Below are 22,425 nucleotides of genomic sequence, written 5' to 3' on the forward strand. Positions count from 1 at the left end.
GCCTATTATCCTTGCCAGAAGACTGCTCTTTGCCTACAATAACATCTGTTTTGTTTGCAATTTGTTTGCTGTTTCCAATGCTCTGACAGCTCTGGTAGCTAGAAAGGGGGCAGCACAGCAAACCTAATGGGAGCTCACTGCGCAGAACGGTGTTCAGGGTCCTGCTGTCTGCTGCTTCCAGGCGTTTCACGCATCGGAGGAGCGGAGCTCTCTGTACTTCCTATGCTCATACAATCCTGGCAGCTAAGCCCATCTTCAACAGCCTCTGTCGACAGGCAGTAATTCATAACACCATGGAGAGCACGCACACTCTCCTTCTAACTGCTGCTGTTTGCTTTCTCTGTCAAGGTGAGTGATCTTTAATTTGTTTATTCCTTGTTGGTGAAGGGGTGGTTGAAAAGGTGAACAGGAGATGGCTTTGGTGCAAATTATTTTTAAGAAGTGCTGAAGCTCACTCCAAACTAATGGATAAATGTACAAAATCCTAGTACAGCTCTTTTTTGTTACATAGGTTGATGTTGGTTTGGGGGCTTTTTTAGGTTTCTCCTTGTAAAGTAGTTAAATAGTCCTGGTTCAAGATGCCAAAAAGGACACACAAAGCCATTTTAACATTAAAAAGAGAAAGCACCTTATATGTAAAGGTGTGGTTTTACCCATTGTAGAGAAGACCACACAAAAGCGACAATATTAAACAGCTTTAAATACGTGCTGCAAACAGTGTGCGTTATCTCTGCAGGTATGGAAAGCACTAAAACATTTAAACAAAAAACCCCTAAACAGCCCACATTAATACACTTCTCTAGATACAGTGCATGCCAGACTTAATTAAAGTGCTAGCAACACATAAAAAGGCTGGAAATTTGGGATTGACTATAATAGAGAGCAGTTAAGATCTATCTTTACAATTATTTACCTAAAAGATTTGGGAGTATTTATTCCAGGAAATCTTCATCTGAGAGATATGAGATATCAATAAATAATTAGGGCAATGCTAGCAGTTAAAGAGCGTGAAAGAAAGGTGTTCACTAGTTAGCAAGTTGGCTTGAATGATTTCGCTAATGTGAAAATAAAACTGCCCTCTAAGTGAACAGAGAAGGAGAGGGTAAAAAAAAGAAAAGGAGGTTTTAGATGAATACAGTTTCACATGAGGGGGAACCCTCTTGTCTTTGGGAGAGGGGAGCTCTTACAAAGATCAGAAAGTAACACCTGCTTTGTGAAACACTACATATCAGTCACCTGCAGATACTTCTGCCTCCTACCTCTTTCTCTACTGAAATACAACTGCCTGGCAAAAAAATTAAACACATCTTTGCAAATATCTGTAGATTCATATTTGTGTTTCAAAGGAACTGTAGACTATGTTCAACAGACTTCGGTTTTGTGCCTTTGCCAAATTCACATAGTGTAATCTATAAATGACAAAACAGGTCTTTTTTTGACTTTCAGTTGGAGTGCTTGAGGATGTGCTGTCCATACAATAGTTTAAGAGAGAATCCCTAAAAATAAAAGGCTATTGGTTTTTAAATAGTGTTCAGCTGTCAGGATGGTTATTGCCTTGCTAGCTCAGAGTAAAATGCAGTGTGAAATACAGGTTCTCACACCTCATCCTGAAACAGCTGAAAGACCTCGTTTAAGAATTTCAGTTTGCAGCTTTTTTGTCAACTACAAGGCACCACAAACAGCAGTTATCAGTGGCAAAATGGACAATAGGAATAAATTATAAATAAAAAAATACTTAGAATAATAAATTAGTAACTAGCACACTTCTTTAAATGTGCTGAAAAGCCTTTGAATATAACGGTTAGTCATTTTTAATCCTTTTTTTCATATTTTTAACCAGCAGGCTGTTATCATCTCTATAATCACGCAACCATGACTCAGGCTAGAGAGCAGAGTTCTCATTTCCTAGGAATCCTCCTATTGCAAAACACTCCGACAGCTTACAAGCGGCCTGGTCTGTCAGGTTACGCTTTCCCCTTCCTCTGCTCCGCACCCCTGCAGCTTCAGCAGGTCCAGGGGATTAGGCCTGTGAGGGGAAAGTGCTTTTGCACCTCCAGTTCTTCAATAACTCCTTGAAAGTATTTTTTAAACCCATTTGCAGAGATGCGTGTGAGGAAAAACTGTCATAACATTGCCTTACATCGCTTTCCTTCTCCCAGCCCAAGCAAATGCCAATCATGACACACTACCACCCACTTACACAAGGTTTGGCCTTTTCCCCACACATCACACGGATGCTAAGCAGTTAACACACAGCAAGAAGGGTACCAAAGGCGGCATTGCCGCCTACTCCGGTCAAGCTTCCCCACATGGGGTACTGCTGCCTCGGTGGCTACCGCCCCTGATGCTGCACCAGCCCCTGCGGCTGCTCACCCCACCGTGCCCTCCACAGGCTGTGGCGGCTCAGAGGCCGAGCACCGGCTCTATGCGGCCCTCTTCGAGAGCTACAACCAGTTCGTCCGTCCTGTCAAGAACGTCTCGGACCCTGTCATCATCCAGTTCGAGGTGTCCATGTCCCAGCTGGTGAAGGTGGTGAGTATCCGCCCCGCCGGGGCACCTGGGGAGACGGGAGGACCGGCGCCTCTCCCGACACGCCTCTGTTTTCCAGGATGAAGTCAACCAGATAATGGAAACCAACTTGTGGCTGAAGCACGTAAGTAGAGCTCACCGATAGCCCAGACGGCACCAACTCACCACCTCCGCAGCGCGGGAGTCCGAGCAGGGGACCCCGGCCCTCACGGGCGGCGCCAGGGGCGGGAAGAGCTCCCCGCCCAGCAAGGCCTTTGCGGGTTCCCGGGACACCCTGCTTGCCAGGCTTTCTTCCCTCGGGACACAGCCGCAGCCTAGGAAGGCACCACGGGCACGGGCAAGCCTCCGCCGGCGCCTGGGGCTCCAGCAATGGCCACCCCCCCTCAGCTCTCGCCTCAGCGCCGGGAACGCCGCTCGCGACGCTCTCCTAGGCGCGCTGCTGCCCCCCAGCGGCGCGCGGCGGCCGCGGAGCGCTAAGGGACGCTCCCGCCGCGGGGGCCGCTGCCGACACCGACGGCGCTGCCGGCCCGCTCGCCTCGGCGGCTCGTCTCCGCCGCACGCTCGGGCTGCCCCGGCCCCTGGGCAGGGGAAGGGGAGGGAAGGGAAGGGAGCGGCGCGGCGCGGCGCTGCCTGGCGCTGCTCTGCCCGGTCCTCCGCGCCGCCAGCCCAGGCACAGCCCCAGCCGATCCCCTGCCATGGAGCGCTTTAACTGACCAGCCAGAAACAAGTCGTCATCACCACCAACCCCTCCATCTTTCCGTCCCACCGAGTCTGGGTGCTGCAGCATTTAAATACGGGCTTGGCTCCAGGTGCAGCTGTTGAACTCAGGCTGTGAGTCGCCAGCCTGCGGCCCTAACTCTCCTGTACTTGGAGTGTAGTACCTAATTGCTATGGTCTTGCTCTGAGGACTCCCAGACGCCCTGCCTTGGCACACACCAGAGAGGAAGCACCATGGCATGGAGATCCTGCACAGCATCACTTGGTGCGTTTTAGCTCCCAGAAAGTGAGAACAAACCAAAAACACTGATTGCACTTAAAAGGGTCTTTATGGGTTAAAAGTGCAATTACTCACTGTTGCAGTCAGCTTAATAACCAACTTCATTCCCAGCTTCAGTTTAATATTCAACTTTGTTAAACTGGGTTTTAATGAGCCCTTATGAACAAGACTGTTGCTTAACTGAGCAATGACACCCTGCAGCTCTTTCTAACCCATCTACCCTGGGTCCTTCGCTCAGTGCTCACAATGAGCACCAGAGACTCCTATGAATTTGTTTTCACCATCTCACAGATATCTGGCTTTTTGAGACCTTAGTTATTGTTGAAGTCCTACACGCTCTGGCAGGAGATTGTCTTTATTCCCTCTTTCACCTTGTTTCAGCTATGACTAGGCATTCCTGGGGCACAGAGTCATGCACGTGTTAAGTCTTATCAGGCCAATAGCCCCACAATCTCCAAGTGAATAAACACTAGGCATTTGTGTTTGTAAAAGAGACATCTAATCATTGTAGTATCCAAAATAAAAAAAGACCCCTAGAAGTGACATGACAGCACTTGGTTTGAGTGTAGTCCACTGAATTTCAATTTCTTCACAAACCTAACATAGACTCATTTCTTCCATAATTAGATCTGGAATGATTACAAGCTTCGGTGGAATCCAGCAGACTACGGAGGTGCTGAATTCATCCGAGTACCATCTGGCCAGATCTGGAAGCCAGATATTGTTTTATATAACAAGTAAGACTCTTGCATATTTATCTTCTTAATTCAAGAAGAAGGGGAGGTAATGTTACTAGTTTAAAAAAAATCAGCAGCAGGTTCACTGAATTAACTGAAAAAGCCTGCTTTTCAACACACCTGTCCCACATCTCCCTATTGTTGTACTCGTCTCCCTGCCATCTACATCAGCATCACTGGGCAGGAGCCAGCTCCTCACCTGGAGCTGCAAGTGGGCAGGCCATGGTGAACTTTGGTTTTCCCCTTCAGAAACTGCCACTTTTATTTTTATCACTGTCTACAAGGGATGTGGCAAGGAATTCCCTTAGACTGCAGAGTTCTTGTCTGTGAGTCAGACCTTAAACTGAAAAAAACTGCAAATTCTAGCTTTCCAGCAGTTAAACTCACCATTTGACACCTTTACAGTAATAGTGTTGACATATAAAAGCCACAGGTAAAGTTTACTTTGGATGTCAGTATCTGAGACCGTGAGGAGCCAAACCGTAAGAAAATAGATCCCTCTGCTATGTAGGGAAGTAGTTCTTGGTGAAATAGACTTCGCTACACAGACTCAAAACTTAGGTTTATGGAACAACAGTAATGACACTCTTTTTCTAACTGTGGCCTTAAAAGTTGAAATGACCTTTTAGTTTTTCTTTTTCATATAAACAACTGAAATTGTCACACAGTTGTTGTATGATCCGTGTGATCAGGATAGCAACGTGGGACTTAAACCCTGACCAAACACACTCCTTATGCAAAGATGCACCCCAACCCTAATCCCTCTTTCCATAGTTACTACCTGCACTGTTCACAGAGGTGGAAATACCAGTACTGCAGGTATCCTCTTATCAGCCCTGGGGTTCTGATACGCTTGATCTAGAATAGAATAGGATAAAATAGTTCAGTTGGAAGGGACCTACCACAATCATCTAGTTTGCCATTTGCAATCTCCTATTTGCTGCTTTGAATATTGATTGAACTGAGCCATGTTGTTGTAAGGGAGAATTATTTCCTTTCAAATCCTCCATAGTAAGTTTATACAGCTGTTTCTGTTTAACTATGCAAATTTATGACAGCTGCTGACTCAGTCCTGCACATGCAATTTAGCTCCATGTCAACATGTAATCACTGACTTTCCCAAAACAGATTAATGTGTATGATTTCAATGTATGAAACTACCTGGAGTAGTTGCATTCTAATTTTTGTTATTTTTATTTGCTTTACAGTGCAGTTGGGGATTTCCAGGTTGATGACAAGACAAAGGCCCTATTAAAATACACGGGCGATGTGACCTGGATACCTCCAGCTATATTTAAAAGCTCATGTAAAATAGATGTAACCTACTTTCCGTTTGACTATCAGAACTGCACCATGAAGTTTGGTTCCTGGTCTTACGATAAAGCCAAAATTGACTTAGTTTTAATTGGCTCTACAATGAACCTGAAAGATTACTGGGAGAGCGGAGAATGGGCCATTATTAAAGCTCCTGGGTATAAACATGACATCAAATACAACTGCTGTGAGGAGATATATCCAGACATCACGTATTCTCTTTACATTAGGCGTTTACCTTTATTTTACACTATCAATATGATTATTCCATGTCTGCTGATTTCTTTTCTGACTGTATTAGTTTTCTATTTGCCTTCAGACTGTGGTGAGAAGGTGACACTCTGCATATCAGTCCTTCTATCTTTAACAGTGTTCCTTCTCGTTATCACAGAAACCATACCTTCTACTTCCCTGGTGATTCCACTTATTGGGGAATACCTCCTTTTCACCATGATATTTGTAACTCTATCTATTGTAATTACGGTATTTGTACTTAACGTGCACTACAGAACACCCAAGACACACACAATGCCTGTGTGGGTGAGAACCATTTTCTTGAACTTACTTCCCAGGATCATGTTTATGACAAGGCCTGCCAGTGATGAAGAGAATAATCAGAAGCCAAAACCATTTTTCACTTCTGAGTTTTCAAACTTAAATTGCTTCAACAGTTCTGAAACCAAATGCTGCAAAGATGGCTTTGTATGTCAAGATATGGCGTGCAGCTGTTGTCAGTATCAACGAATGAAGTTCTCGGATTTCAGTGGCAATCTCACAAGAAGTTCAAGCTCTGAGTCTGTAGATCCTCTGTTTTCATTTTCAGTTCTGTCACCAGAAATGAGAGATGCCATTGAAAGTGTTAAATACATTGCAGAAAATATGAAAATGCAGAACGAAGCAAAAGAGGTAAGAACATATTTTACTGTTAATCAAACTGCAGACACCATTTGCCATTAGTGTGTTTTGTAAGAAAAAGATCTCAAAAAAATCCCCCAAGCACCCCAAAAAACAAACAAACAAAAAACCCCAACACAGACCGTTACTTAATACGTGACCCAAGCTGTATTACAAATATGTGCAATTTTGAACGTAGATAATTTTGAGGAGCAGTTCTGTTGCACACCATTCTGTTCACTGACAACACGTGAACTGAGTGAAGCATGTTAAGGTAACCACACTTGAGCATCTGTCCTACAAGACTTGGAGTGAGGATTTTCCAAGCTATAATCTTAATGGTGGAATTCGCTGACTATGACCTTCAGAAAGTTACGTTCTCCCTTCCCTGGCTTACAGTCAATAATAAAGAACGTAAGAATGAATGTCCTTCACAGTGATGATGTTGCTTACTCTGCGGCTGCTGCAGAGTAAAGTGCTGCAGCTAAATATGAAAACTGCTGCAAGATGGGAAACATATTCTTTCATAAAAATGCATCTTGATGCAATAAAAAAGAAAAAATTCAAGTTTTCTTTTTATCATGTTCCTCAAACATACTAAAAGCAGTAGCCACACCACCACAATAGTCACTGTATTTAAATCCTCTGCAGTATGGCACAAAGTTAAAATGAAGTTATTTTGTTCATACTGAAATCAGAACTTACTTTAGAACTAGTTGGTATAGAAAATATGGGGTCATTTTGTTTTTTTAAGTCTGCCTTAACAAACAAGTTCTAAGCTAAAAAGTGCAAAATTTCAAAACCAAATACATTAGTCATTTATTAGTCTTCCTTTAGAAAAATGAAGATTTAAATTGTAATCTCAAGAGTAACTAAAATGGTCACCTAATGCAGTTACTATTAATATATAACATATATAATACTTCAGTGTCACTCTTGTTATAACGTCACTATAAAAAAAAAATTAGAAAAATGGGGGTTTTGGACACTTGGTTCCCTCTCTACATGGAAGGTAAGGAGATGAGTTTTACATCACGCATGAGAACAATCATGTTTCAGTACTACATAAGAAACATACCAAATAATTATACACCAATTAATCTTTGTCTTTTTACATACTGCCTAAAGACCGGTAGGAGCGGTCTGTTTCAGGAAGGTTTTCTGGACAAACCTCATCACCTAAGTACGTAAAGCTTTTCCCTTTCATTTTTGGCATACAGAGAGAAGCTGTATCTCATGAAGTCCAGTGTCTTGATGAACAACTTTTTGTATTTGAAGAAGTAGCTTTTGGCTTTGCCACTAATAACATATTCAAATAAAGCTTCTTCAAGGTGAATTTATTTGTCAATGAAAACAGTGATATGTAAGTTCTGCATATATGAAAGACATCTACATATGGAAAAAAATTCCATGCTTCCTACAGAAAATGGTACTAATTGCAAATGCAAGTTGTTAATCTAATAAACATGCCTACTTGCTATTCAATTTATTTTTCAGATTCAAGATGACTGGAAATACGTTGCCATGGTAATCGATCGTATTTTTCTATGGGTTTTCATCCTGGTATGTATTCTAGGAACAGCAGGATTGTTTTTACAACCTTTGATGGCTGGAGACGAAATGTAAAGATTAAATAGTATGTTGTGAAATCAAATAAAACCTTTGCCAACCAACTCTGCACCCCCAGCCCAGTACCTGATGTCTCTTCTATGTGTGGTAGAATAAGGATCTCTCTTGGCTTCAACTTTGCTTGACCAAGAAGGCTTTGTTAAAGATGTGAACAGTGGAAAAAAAAAAATTTAATCTTTATGACAGCTAATCTCAAAGTCATATGAGCTATGCTTGACAGCTACTTTTTGCAATAACTGGAAAACATGTAGGTAGAACATTAAACTGTATAGGAATGGTTTAAGAAGGAGTTGATAAAGAAACCAAAAATTATGTGAATATTCAGAAAGTCAAGACAGGTTGAAAACTTTGGGCTACTAGATTTGTTTCCACGAGTCTAGTGCCAAGTCTCTTCAGATGATGACAGGATCTTCCGGGAATAAGTTCACACTGAGTTCAATGAAAGCCCTCATGAGGATGAAATGGTTCAGGGAGCACAGAGACCAAATTGCCAGAATGCAGACATTGCCACCTGGTGTATAAACTGACTCAAACAGCAGGAGGAAAGGACCACGGGCAGGTTTATTGCAGAAGGAAAACAAATAGGTAAATAATAGATGATGGTAATAAAGCAGCCATAATGTAAACTCTGTGCATCCCCATATTTCAACATATGAGAAGACTGTCAGGAAAAACATCAAGCTATTCAAACCTAATCATGTTTAAAACTTCGTACAAGTAAAACACACATTAAGATGTGGTCTGCAGGTTATGCAAAGGATCAAAATACTTTGATAGGATAGTTTGGATACAGAAGCATCCTACTATAGCAAAGTGGTTTATGACAAGGGAAGGCATGTAGATAGAAAATAGTCCTGCAAAGTATGCTAAAATTACCTATTAGGCATACATTATTTTTTTTTAATCCGTAACTGCTGATAATTTAAAAGCATGAATAAAGAATGCAACAATATACTGCAATGAGAAAATATTTTGTAAAAATATGAACTATTCTCTCTGTACCAAAGTGGAAACTGGAAATAGAGTGTATCAAGTGATATAACATTTATGAAAATAAAGAGAATCAAGCTGTTAAAAATCGTGCTTTTTTGTTTGTTTTCATTTATTTTGACCAAGTGACAAAAACCTATATAAGGTAGCACTAGCTACAGTTCAACACATTCAGAAACAATTTACATAAGTAAAGGTCCATGCTTCTGAGGCTATTAAAATTATTTTGTTTCAGACACACCTGATGGTAAGCTGAAGACCCCAAGGATTCTAGTCTCAGCTATCTTACCTGTATTTGTCATGATCAGATTATAGAAGTGACTGAAAGAAATTCACGCATTTGCAAAAACTGTGAGTTACTAGTATAAAGACTGGGACTTCAGCGGCCAGTACACTGCCAATCCATCACCTTATAATTGGGCAGTCTACAGACATCATTTAACAAGGGGAAAGAGATGAGGTGGGGAGTTAAAAAAATAATATATATAGTTAATCTACAGTTTTACTTACTTTGCTTTCTGTTCAGGTAAGAATAAACTTCAGTAATTCACACCCAAGAAGGACTATAAAAAGAAATTTTGCATTTGAAGAAGAAATAAGATATCTAAAGGATTTCTGCAACTTCCACACAGAGAAAGTTACTGATGCATTGTTTCATCTTAATAATGCTGCAAAAGTTAAAATTATGATATTAATGGATTAAATTGGACAATCTTTGCAAATTCACCTTTAAAATTAATTATGATGGGAATAGAGGAAATATGGATATCCAATGCCAGATGTAACTGTACAACTGAAGAGCCAGAGTGACTCCCGTTACTATCAGAATTATTTCTAAATTGGTATTTGGGGCGGGGGGATGGGGAAGACTTCACTGGCATCATTTCCTTGCCTGTGAGCCTTAAAAAGCTACACAAAACCAAGAATGTCCTACAGGTGAAAACAATTTGAAATAAATATTCAATTATATGTAAGTTATGACATAAGCAATCAGTACTACAATCAGTACAATGCCAAACAGTGCTATTCTAAAGGAGATATGGAGCAAGGAAAATGTATCTGTTTTCCAAGTTCATAACCACTATCAAAACTTACATTATCAAAGATACCACCATTTACATTAAACTTTTCACCTAAACGTGTTACTAATAATGTAGTAATTGAAGCAAATAAAAACTTCCCAAGACTTGCTCTAGTTTGGCACTGTATTAGCCCTCCAGGATGAAACTGTATTATGAAGTACACTGACAAAACTTTGGTGTAGGAAAACTTCCGTCTATTTTAGAGTCTCTTCCAGAAATAAAGCTTTTAAGAAACGTGGCATTGGAATGAATATAGAGAATTTAAATCCATATTTAAAGAATATATTTTAATGGAATAAGTAAAAAGTTGCAAGTTAGGTTTTAATGCTCTGAGGAAAAAAAAGTATGGGAAGCTGTAAATCCTTGCTGCTCAGAGTTGTATATGGTCCTTTAAGTGAGAGAACCTATTAAAGGTAGCTTTCTAAGTTCAGTTTAACAAATTTATGAAACTTTAATAATCTGCATTTGGTTATACAGCATAATAATTTTCAACCCATTTCCTTCAGAAAGGCATACCCCAAGTTCCATCTACCCGTGCTTAAAAACTTAATTCTGAGCAACACACAAAAGCAGGAAATTATTAACATATTTGCAACTAACATACAGTATCAAATTCTTCATTGAGAATAAAGAAACCTGAATGTTCTGGTCTATTAGACTATTTGTGCAACTTGGGAATTCATTTAATTGTCTTTGCCTTCCCTTCCATAGCTGATACAAAGATACCGATGTATTTGTATCCTGCAGGCATTTTAAGGCTTACCATATTAAATGTACATGTTAGTATAATAGAATTAACAAGGTTTTAAATTTAGCAGCAGATCGCACTGAAAATTCATAAAGGCAAAACATAGCCAAATCACTATTTTTACTTATATGTTGAATATATGGGAAGTTTAAAGGGTATTTTTATTATTATTTCAAATTTACTCTGTAGAAACTTTATTACTTTTACAACACATTCAAGAGAGCTGATAAAAATTCTCCTTCGCATACTACAGTAAATTGAAATAAGCAACCCAACTGTAAATATCTACAAATATTTAATACTCACTATAACAATTTATACAGTAATTTAATAATTGAACTACAGCGATCATCATTAAAAAATTTTAAATCCTTCTATTTCGCAGTAGGTGTCAGTGTATGCTTTTTTGACATATCATACATGCAAGTGCATGAGAAGGTTCTCTTAATTCTGACCTGATTTAGAAGTAACTTACTAGACTGTAAATAAGCAAATTGACTTCTACGTGTCCTAGGGATGACATGCTTTAATATAAACATAATTTTCTGATTTGGGATTCTTTTTTTTTTTTATCTATCAGAAACATGCCTAAAAAGAATATGGATGAAATAGAGCTACTGCAAAAATCTTTAGAGCCACATTAGCAGGAGACAGACCCAAGAATATTTTAGGCATTTGTACTGCCTATATGCGTAGGAACTATTATACTTGCCCATTTATGAATAACAGGAATAAATAACACAAGTGATCCAATTATTGAAACCAGAAGAAAAGTCCATAAGAACATTCGATCAAGCACCTGAGCAATAAATTTCCAGTCTTCAACAACCTAAAAAACAAAGACCATAGGAGTTGTTCAGTAAGTGCAAGAACAGGCAAAAATACAGTACCAAACCCTGCAATTCTTAATTACTTTACAGTACACTTTTTTCCAATCATGTCCATTTGGTAACCCCCTTTAATAGCTTTTTATAATTACACTATGAGCTATTACAGGAACAAACTTCCCTCTGTGAAGATTGGTAAGCTATAGAGACCAATTCTTGTGGTTTAACCCAGCAGGCAGCTAAAACAAGCACCCAGCCATTCACTCACTCCTCCCACTCCCAATGGGATGAGGGAGAGAATTGAAAAGAAAAAAAGAAAAAAATAAGGTAAAACTTGTGGGTTGAAATAAAGAGTTTAATAGGACAGAAAAAGAAGATAATAATAATAATAAATAAATAGAATACACCAAACAAGTGATGCACAGCACAATAGCTCACCACCCAAAGCTGATACTCAGCTAGGCCAAGAGCTGCGCCGCCTCCCGGCCAACGCCCCAGTTATATACGGAGCATGACATCATATGCTACGGAATATCCCTTTGGCCAGTTTGGGTCAGCTGTTCTGGCTCTGTCCCCTCCCAGCTTCTTGGGTGCCCCCCCCCCCCCCCCTTCTTGTTGGCAGGCCGATATGAGAAGCTGAAAAGTCCTTGACTGCTTGGCAACAACTAAAACATCAGTGTATTATCTACATTATTCTCATCCTAAATCCAAAACACACACTATACCTGCTACTAGGAAGAATATTAACTCTATCCCAGCTGAAACCAGGACACCAATACCAGATTTTAATGCAGAAACAGACCCTGAAAAGCACTGAACATCCTCAACTAGAGAGAGATGAAATTGGCGTGCAATTTTGTAACATACTGCAGGATTTAGGATTCATGCCACAGCCTCATCATAAAATGGAATTCCCAGGCAGGGGCTAGAAGCAAAAGTTGTATTAAAAAAACCCAAACAACAAAAACTCACAACAAAACATAAAACACAAAAAACCGATACAAAACCAAACAAACAACAAACCAAAATAAAAAATAAACTAACAGTAGACAGCAGCTGCTGTGTTGCATACAAGATCTGAAAGCTGTGAGTTACTGCTGCACAGAATTGTACACTAGGGAGAATACTCACAGTACTTTCAAGACTATTTTCCTTTTTGATAGGATTATTCATATCTATACACAGTTAAGTATAGCAGATATAATTGCGTGAGCAAATTAAAACCCTGCCAAACAGTTGTCTTGGATTTGAACTGGAGCTATCCACATTTCCCAAGTCTACTGCTTCCTAAGAGGCTACAACAGCACTAGCTGTGTAGTTTTTATTAACAACTTTTTGCAATTAACACTTGCATTCTCTGGAGTCCAAATAATAAAATATAATAATACAGATGTATTTTAATTTCTGAGGTTGAGAGTCACAACAGTATTACACCTGAAAAACAAAATACTTCACCTCTCTTGTCACTCACAGTCAAACAGAATAAGTTCAGCAAGAGAAAGAAAACCAACCCTTAATTTACAGGAAAATTTGTATTTAATAGCAAACTATTCTATTTGCGTTGTTTATACAATGCAGGGTATTTGACACTGTTTTAACAGTACAGTAGATACATTTATTCAAAATCTCAGCTGAATCCCTTGTGATAATGTCAGAGTAGAGTCCTGAGAAGGTACGTTAGAGGAGTTCGCTTACTCCTAGGCTAGCATGTGAGAACATCCTCTCAGCAACCAGCAACTTTTGAAGACAGTCATTTCTGTATAAACTGAAAGAATCTCAGGCCTTGCCATCAGAAACAGATAGCAGTATCACAAGACCACACAACAAACTTCTATGTCTCTACACTAGCCTGAAAATAGCATCGAAGTCTCCGATGTTCCAATGGCACTAGTTTAGAAAGCACGGAAAGAAAATAGATTCATAATGCTCTTACCCAAATGGTGTAAATATCCATTAAGGATAGTTCAGAGTGCAAATGTACAGACTGGAGAAAAAAAAAAAAAGCCTGTGACATCTTTTGATATAATTTAGAGAGAAATGATAATAAGGCTAAAAGACAACACTCAAGAAGTCACCCAGTCCATGTTTGAGCTGAGTATAAAATGACCAACATACGGCTATAGCTTGTATTTAAACTAATACCTACTTCTCTCATCATGAAAATAATATCCAGCAGCACTGTAGGGAACAGTTACAGTACATGCCCTTTTAACAGACAACTCTCTCTGAAAATGTGTAATTAACAACACAAACTTACTTTTAGAAGAAAGCAAAAGATGTTAAAGAACGTAAGGACTGTATTGTATCAGCCCTATAAGAATTCTCAGCATTGTACCATACTTGTAATTCTTGCCGGTGGAAATAATTACATGGCTTCCAGCGAAGGACCTGAACTGGAAATCCCATAGCACATATTTAATATGCAACCACACAGTAAACCATTGCTTGGTTTTCCAATTTCCAGTTTTACAAAATCAGTGTAATATGACTAATACACTCACCTCACGAACTTCATTCTCCTTCATAACATGCCTTGTAATATATCGGATAGAGTCTAGAGCTGCTTCCAAGGTGTTCCTAGATGACTCTGATCCATTTGTATTTCCTGTTTCCTCCTTCTGAGCAAAGTATCTATCTACATGGCTTCTCATACAAAGCAGCTTAGGAAGTTTGTGAAGAAATATCTTGCGAACCCAAGGTGCCATAGCATTGTGTGTAGATGAAGAGCGGTGATGAATATTGATAGCAAAGACAGTTATCACAATGGACAATGTCACAAATATCATAGTAAACACCAAGTACTCTCCTATAAGTGGGATAACTTTAGAAGACGATGGAATAATCTCTTCAATAACAAGAAGAAAAACAGTCAAAGATACCAGTACTGAAGTGCAAAGTGAAATTTTTTCACCTTCATTTGAAGGAAGATAGAAGACAAGGACAGTTAGAAATGAAAGCCCAATACAAGGAATAATGAGAAACAATGTGTAAAAAAGTGGTAAACGTCTAATTATAAATGAATATGTAACAAAAGGATACCAGCAGCATCCATCAGTCCTGTTTCCTTTGCTCCCTGTTGCAGTCACTATTTCCCATTCTCCATTATCAAAAAAGTCTCTTTTGTCTACATCATAATCTTCAAGAATTATATCAACCTGTGAGCCATCGTAAGTCCAGGAACCAAATTTCATTGAGCAATTTTGGAGGTCAAAGGGGAAGAAGGTTACATCAATAGTACAAGAACTTTTGTAGTTTGCTGGTGGAGTCCAAGCAATGGTCCCATCATATTTTACCACAGTTTTTGTAGATGTTCCCTCAAAACGTCCATCTGCACTGAAAGAAGAGAGATATATGCATGCAATTACAACAGGGGGCGTGTAGGGTGTGGGTGTGTGGTTATAAGTAAGAAAATATGTTTTGCTATTGTCACTTTAGCTGTTCATCTCTTCTCCCCCTTCATAGCCAAAATTCTGTACTGTGTTCATAGTCAACCCTTTTTTTTTTTTTTTTTAAATCTCAATCTTATACAGGTAAACAGCTTTGGAGGAGTGAAGTTGTGAAAGGTCTGTGCAACCTTCTGTGGTCCCAATGACTTACGCAAGGGACTGTAAAAATCCTGACCTTTAACAGCATGACCAAACTCTGGTGTTTCTATTGGTACTACAGCATAAATACTTTTCAACTTGGCCAAATCATCATTATTGAAGAAAAAAGGTGACTGCAACAGCCATTTTTCCTGCCTCAGAAAGTCAGGAAATGTAAAAGCATTGTACATGCACCTGAGTTGAGCAGAAAGGTTAATTCAAAAGTTATTGCTTCTGAGATCTATAAATTAAAAAAAAAAAAAAAAAAATTACAGTTGAATGTACTTACTTTTAAATCCATGCTGAATATGACTTACAACAGCATGAATTAGTTGCTTCCTTCACATCACACTAGACTATTAGTTTGTACACAACACTGCGCAAGACATTGTTTTCTAATTAAAAAAAGAATTTACAGAAAGAAGTGGAAATAAACTTTTCAAAGAGACCAGAAAATCCATACAGAAGCAAAGCAAAGCATTTAGCATGGCAACAAAATCCATTTGCATTCAGAGGCAAGTTCTTCCACGCATTCTTAGTTCTATTAAATGTACACACGTGATCTATCCAGTGAGCCTCCTAGAAGCAGCCTGGATGCTGTTAGTTAGAAAGTAAATGTATTTTATATTAAAAGATTAAAATCTTACTTGTCATACAACACGATATCTGGAATCCAAATAGAATCTGATGGGACACGAATGGATGTTATTCCAGCATAGTCTTCAGGATTCCATCTTAATTTTACATCTATCCATTCCTGTGGATATGTGAGATGTAAAAATCACTATTATTGTGAAGTTGACTTAAGCAGGGCAAGACTGGATGAAAATATATAAAAAGGCAATTAAAAACAAAACATCAAAATAGCTTCTGCAATTTGCATACAACCGTGAATTTCCTTGACACCTATTTACCTCATTCCAGTATTTGTTTTCTGTTGTAAGAGCCACTTGACAATATTTCTGTACAGATCTCAAGATATAAAACCCTTTTTCGGAGCATGTATACATAAGTAAGAGCTATTATGACGTATAGACAATTAACTTTGAAGAAAAGCTTGTTCTGAATGAATATCAATAATCAGAAGCAATTTCTACATTTTCATCACAAAAAAAAAAATCATGCTGCAACTCTCACAAGACAGCCATTCCTATTTCTACCAGCAACACTAACGATAGCACCATTAAAAGCATAGTAGGACTTTGGTAATTTTATACTTAAACTAAAAGCTTAAGAGGAAAAAATTCAAGTTTCTAAGAATTCACCATCACATACAATTTTAAATGCATATTCAGGTCAGTTCTTATTTTATTTGAACTGGTTCAATTGCAACAAGTTCTGCAGAAACTATTAAGAAGGCACAAAGTATTATCATAGACATATTGCCATCTCATACTTGCTGAATAGTCTCAAAGTTTTCCTGAAAAGAAAAATTTTGCCTGAATTCACAGTTGCTGGAGAAGAAGGGAATGGGAAGCAACAGGAAATAAAACAAAGGAAGTAGACCAAACAAAGATAATTTAGTAAGCTAGTAAGTATAATCTGGGTCTGCAAACATTCTTCAAAGTTAAATCAAGAATGATTTGTGAGCAGCATCTCCCAAGTTAATAGTGGCCACTAAGTTTAGCATCAGACTCTGATTATTGTAAAACTTTTTATAAAAGGCTTTTTTCCTGCCCATAAGCAAATATTCTTAAGAAGAAAAAGTAGCTCTTTATAGCAAGCATGTTCAACTTTGAAATTTAAATTCCTCAGTGATGTTTATCTGATAATCTCAAATACCCCAAAGAGAAAGATCTTAAAGCTATTATTCAAAAGACTACACAAACCACTACTTTTCTTAATATAGTTTTTGAAAGAAAACTTAAGTACTGAAACAGTAACTTTTGTGGTTGGATACACATGCCTCAGTATATTAAATGGCCATGCAATGCCATATCAGATTTCTTTTAATTAGATAATTTTTTAAAATTTACCTTTTTTTGAGGGGTTTCAGTGGGGTTTTTAAAGAGTTTTATAACAATGAATCCTTTAAAGCATTTCCAGGGACAATTTTAAAGACACTATGTAAAATAAAAATTCATGCAACAACTCGGTTTTTTGAATACACAATTAATTAGAAAAGTTTCTTCCAAATTGTGAGTTGCAGTTATGAAGCTTCAGAATTTTTCATCGATATTTTATACATACCTGTTTCAACCAGACATTTGTTGTCATCAATTGATTTTTCTCATCCTATCAAAATAAAGCATATTTTATGAAAAAAGAATCTGCACAGTACATTCATAGTAACTAACTGCTTATTTCACAGAGGTCTGTAATTTAAAATACAAAACACACTTCTAGAAGCATTGCAGTCACCAATAAGTATGTTTATATGAGAACTTTTTAAACATACAATTATGACCTTTGATTATTTAACTGTTAAAGGTGATATTTTTCCCCTTCTGTCTCTCTTTCCCCCTTCCATTTTTTTATTTGACTGTATTTTATGCAGTCTTACTGTTTTTCTATGGAAACATAAAGGAACAGCCAACATGTGGAAGAAAAATTCCTCTTATACCTATAGACAGTGAATTAAATTTGAAAATAATATTCTGAAGAGAATAAATATCAGGGGAAAAAAACCAAACTAGTTGATCTCTTTCATATCACAGGCAATGCCAAGAGATAATCTTCATTAGTATGGAAGTGAAATATTTGAAGGCTTAGAGGTTTTTTTGCTGTGTAAGGAAAGAAGAACAGTATTTGCAAGTGTTCCTGAATTTTACAGAAATGCGACTGATAAAGCTTAAAAATATGTGGTTTTCCCATTTAATAAGTAACTAGAACCACAATTCCCTAGGCTTAATAATTTCATTAACTTTTTTTTTTTTGCTGAAAACTCCACTAAACATAAGAATCATTTATCTTGTCAACCTCTTTGCAATCACTTCTTGATGCCCCCATCTACAATGCATTTTTATTACACTGATAATAATTTTAGAGGTATAATCTATTGTGTTTAAGCTAAAATATGCACAATTATTTCATATGACATTATGTTCCAGAATTTTAAGGATTAGGGAAAAAAATAAACAAACTTATTTACTATACATACCACATCTACTAGCTGAGAGATTGCAAGACCAAACTTTATTTTTATTGTGTCATTCAAGCGTTCCACTGGACGAACCCATCTTTGATAGTCTTCAAATAAATGTTTAAACAAACGATCTTCACTTTTAGCAATAAAAGAAGGCTCAGATATACCTATATAAAAAAAATAATTATTAACTTTGATTTAAATGAACAGTGTACATCTGCATTGCTGTGTCCAAAAAGCTACAGCTATGTTTATGCAGAGTTAAATTTCTCATTTTATCCCCTTTTCTCTGGAAGCATGGCCAAGGTCTTGGAAAAGATTTTTTATAAAATTACCTGGTTTTATTAGCATCTCCATACCATTATCACATGTAAAAATCTATGGCTCAAGAACATTAAGATAATTTTAGTAGTAATAAAGGCAAAATGCACTTATATCATTTACCAGGTGCAAAGCAATTACGGAAATCCTCTAAACCAGAAAGCTTATCTATGAGGGACTGAAGTTCCATCATTCTAAAAAAAGGTGGTAATTTTTAAAAACCTACGCTCTCACTATACACGTCTTTACATTGCATAACTTGCGCTCCAGTTTGAAACATCAGTCTCTTCATGTTCTATACATTATTTCTTCTAATGTTTGGTCACCTCTATGATGCATGCACTTTGCAGTACTTCTAGAACAGTTTTTCCCCACACTGTTTTGTGTCTTAAACACACGTGCCAATCTATTTACCAGTCCATCCTCTACCTATTGTAATGTCATATTGACTAGAAGGCACCTTTCTAGTTAAGTAAAAGTATACATTCAGTTACTTCTTTTTCATAGTTCTCAAGGAGTCATTTTAATGCCTGGAGACTGACTGATGACTAGAAACAACCAAAAATCTTTGTATAGCTTACAGAGAAGTGGAAACTAAAGGTTGTCTTTTGTCTCCTGAGAGAATGGAATACATGGCAGAGCTTTGGGGGGGGGGGGGGGGGGGGGGGAATACTGTAGATCAGAAACTGCAGGCAGAGAGCAGCCCTGGATTTTTAAAAGAGATTTCTAAGTTGTCCTCAAGTACCTCATCAAGCAACCACTGTCCTTTATCTTAGGGAATCCACAAGAAATGAGGTTTTTTACCAATGTGGTCTTACTGAAGATTATCAGTAGAAACCCTGCTACCCAAAGAAAGGCAAAGTTTAAGGTTTCTCCATTATGAGAACCCATGCAAAAAAATTACATATCCTAAATAACAAGAGAAGGACAAACTTGGGGAAGATACAGAAACAGGGGAGGAAAAAAGGCTAGATCTAGCAAAATAACCTGAGAAAGAACAGCTTTCGAAGACAGTGTGAAAGACCTGGAGAATGCCATCGCTTCAAGAAGCGGCACAAGCTACACTCATCACCTTGAAGGGAATGGCTCCAAAATGGTCTCCAAGTCCCGGAGGGAAGCCAGAGCAACCACCAGAAGACAAAAACATACACTCTAGACAAAGGTTTTTACTACTCACCAATGAGATTTAAACTGACTGAAATTGCTGCCAAAAAAAGACCTAACAATTATTATAGTCAGTTTAAGGGGCAGAGTAAACCAAAGATAGATGTTCACGACCATCTCTTTTTAATGCAGATTTAAAATATTATACCATTACATACATGTACGGCATGACCTCTCTAGAAATGATGTGCTCACCAACAACATCCATCTAAAACAAGATGTATCAGAAACAGAAAAGCACCAGAGAATGCCATAAACAGATTAAAACCCGAGACAGTCATCCATACAAGGAGAGATTTACAAGATTAACATTATTTTGTTTGGAGAAGAGGTGAATATAACAGAAGGAGATAGTGAATGATACATGCAGAAAAAACACTGACAGTATTTAACCTTTCCCATAAAAGAAGGTAAAGGAAACAAAAGCATTGAATAAAGGCAGTATAAAAATTTCTATTTTAAGTTCATTACCATCAACATTTGGTAAATTAGAGATCATTAGACATTGAAGAGGACTAAAATTTTAGATTTGCCTGGGATTACTAAATTGTCAGTTATGTCAGGTAGCATCAAACTTGCACAGGGTATCAGTTTGCATCTCAACACAACTTGCAAAATCTACCTCAGAATTTAATCAACAGTTTGATGGTTTGCGTTTGTTGCAGAGAATTGGCTAACACCATTTCTGCCATTAATTGAGACGGACCTAAGCTAGTTCTATGTGACTGCAACCACTGCGGCCTAGACAACTAAGATGGGCAATATAAGTTTTTAAGTTCCCTCCCGTTCGTCAAAAATGCTCTTGTGACAGCAGCAACTTTCTGCTGTGCTGCAAAAGGCTGCATTTACAGATCCTATGGACAAAACACCCAAAGCACCGCAAAGTCCAACCACAACCTGCCTTCTGCACTGCAGGTTTGGAGCAGTCCAGTAGAATTATTACTATGAATATGAACTAGATTCCCTTTGAAATTTTATAGTAGGAGCAAAATCAGAATGTAGCTTAAGGAATACGATCAGCAAAGTTGGTGCAGCAGGACTCCTCTTCCCTTCAAATCTTACCATGCACTATCACACTGCTGAATGATTCTTGTTGCAGGCTAAATCAGCATTTGGGTTTTAAGACAGTTCATTCTTCTTTTTCAAAGTACAAATCTACCGGTTCACAGTGTATTTCACTCATTCACAAATCTACTGTTCTTCCAGATTTACTATTTGTACATGCTCTACAATTTAACATCTTTCCATTTCAAGATTGTTGATATGTAGGTTGTGTATTAGCAAAGAACTGATGGGCAACTTGTGTTGTACCACTGAGTGAGTATATCCACCTCAGGTGGACACATGAAAACACACAAGACATAAGAATTGCTGCCAAAAAGGATCCAGCAACAGAGACATTACCTTCACAGCTATTAGGTTCAGTGTATCTTTATTAGCCAAGGAGTTTTTCTTATTTGTAACTATACATAGATTTGCCAAGTCCTGCTTTTTTACAGACATCCACAAGAATGCTTCCTAAAGACACAACTTAATCTATTTCTATATCCCTATTTCCTGAATTATGAATGGGTTTGTGTATATTTCAGCCTAATGTTTCATAAATACTCGATTTTTATATTAGCATTAATTACATTTCCCTTTTACAGTTACAACTCTCAACTGAATTTTTTGTACAATTTGAGAATGACTACGCAGCTGGGTTCTCTCTCTCTCTCTCCCCATTAATTGACCTTGAAGCAGTGCAGAGGCAAAGTTGCACTTTCACCATTTCTGTGTTCCTGTAAGATGACCTCCTGTACAGCAATACAGCATCTTCAGGGTACATACTGTTTCCAGATTAAGCTTCTCTTAAAACACAGTATCTTCTGTGCTACGCTAAATGGGGACATGCTTCTTGACCACTTTTATATACTTACAGAACTTTTTTCAAACATTTTACACTCAGATCTACAGTATACTCACTGATGTATTAAGATGACCATATTTACTAACAATTTAGTAAAAAATTCAACTGATTTTTTTCCTTTTTTCCTATCACAGAAATACCCACACTTATTCATATTTCTAGTTTATTCTGCTTATTAATAAGCTGGGGCATACTAGTCTATAAAAGGCAGCTTATACAAAGGAGAACTCCATGAGGAGGTTGGAGATATATAGGTATAAAAAACAATATATTAACAGTTGACGAAAATAAAATAACCACTCCTACCTTTCCATATTTTATTTAATAGGACTACACAGCTCACTTGTTAGACTGCATGTGTTTAATTTCTCATTTCCATGTGTCTGTATGCTTTCAAGATTACAATAAAGGGCGTAATTCTCAGTTATTTATTGGTGTTAGCACCAATAAGAAAAAAATGCAAAGAACTGGTGGCAAGCAGGAAAAAAGGAACAGAAGAGAGGAAAAGAGGTAAAATACAGTTAGTGGCTCAAGGCAGCAGACTGCTATGCTAGTTGAAGAAAAGCAGAAAGAGGTTAAAACCTATGACTAGAAAGATTAGCAAACGACCAACCC

At 37.9% G+C, this 22,425-nt stretch overlaps 2 protein-coding genes and 1 long non-coding RNA gene across 4 annotated transcripts in view; 1 reads left to right on the top strand and 2 right to left on the bottom strand.

The window, feature by feature from the left end:
- Positions 1-2,504, bottom strand: part of LOC142603467 (uncharacterized) — a 99,801-nt gene extending 97,297 nt beyond the window's left edge. The window contains exon 1 of the long non-coding RNA XR_012837397.1: positions 2,374-2,504. This is a non-coding gene — a long non-coding RNA (uncharacterized LOC142603467). The remainder of the gene's footprint in view (positions 1-2,373) is intronic.
- CHRNA3 (cholinergic receptor nicotinic alpha 3 subunit) lies at positions 1-9,178 on the top strand. Its single transcript, XM_075764268.1, has 6 exons — positions 1-348; positions 2,393-2,532; positions 2,609-2,653; positions 4,154-4,263; positions 5,472-6,483; positions 7,969-9,178. Exons 1-6 carry the CDS (start codon positions 294-296, stop codon positions 8,095-8,097), a joined length of 1,491 nt encoding a protein of 496 aa, XP_075620383.1. The 5' UTR covers positions 1-293; the 3' UTR covers positions 8,098-9,178.
- The window catches only part of CHRNA5 (cholinergic receptor nicotinic alpha 5 subunit), a 19,445-nt gene continuing 5,662 nt past the window's right edge, over positions 8,643-22,425 (bottom strand). The window contains exons 2-7 of one of the 2 annotated variants that reach the window (XM_075764271.1): positions 18,432-18,583; positions 17,522-17,566; positions 15,979-16,088; positions 14,787-15,080; positions 14,249-14,390; positions 8,643-11,749 (exon numbers count right to left, since the gene is read on the bottom strand). In XM_075764271.1, the coding sequence (XP_075620386.1) occupies positions 11,588-11,749; positions 14,249-14,390; positions 14,787-15,080; positions 15,979-16,088; positions 17,522-17,566; positions 18,432-18,583 (905 nt within the window). In that variant the 3' untranslated portion in view covers positions 8,643-11,587. Of the gene's footprint in view, positions 11,750-14,248; positions 15,081-15,978; positions 16,089-17,521; positions 17,567-18,431; positions 18,584-22,425 lie in introns of both variants that reach the window. The other variant, XM_075764270.1, reaches the window with a different exon arrangement.

The sequence above is a fragment of the Balearica regulorum genome, chromosome 12 (assembly GCF_011004875.1).
Source record: "Balearica regulorum gibbericeps isolate bBalReg1 chromosome 12, bBalReg1.pri, whole genome shotgun sequence".
Classification (NCBI taxonomy): domain Eukaryota; kingdom Metazoa; phylum Chordata; class Aves; order Gruiformes; family Gruidae; genus Balearica; species Balearica regulorum.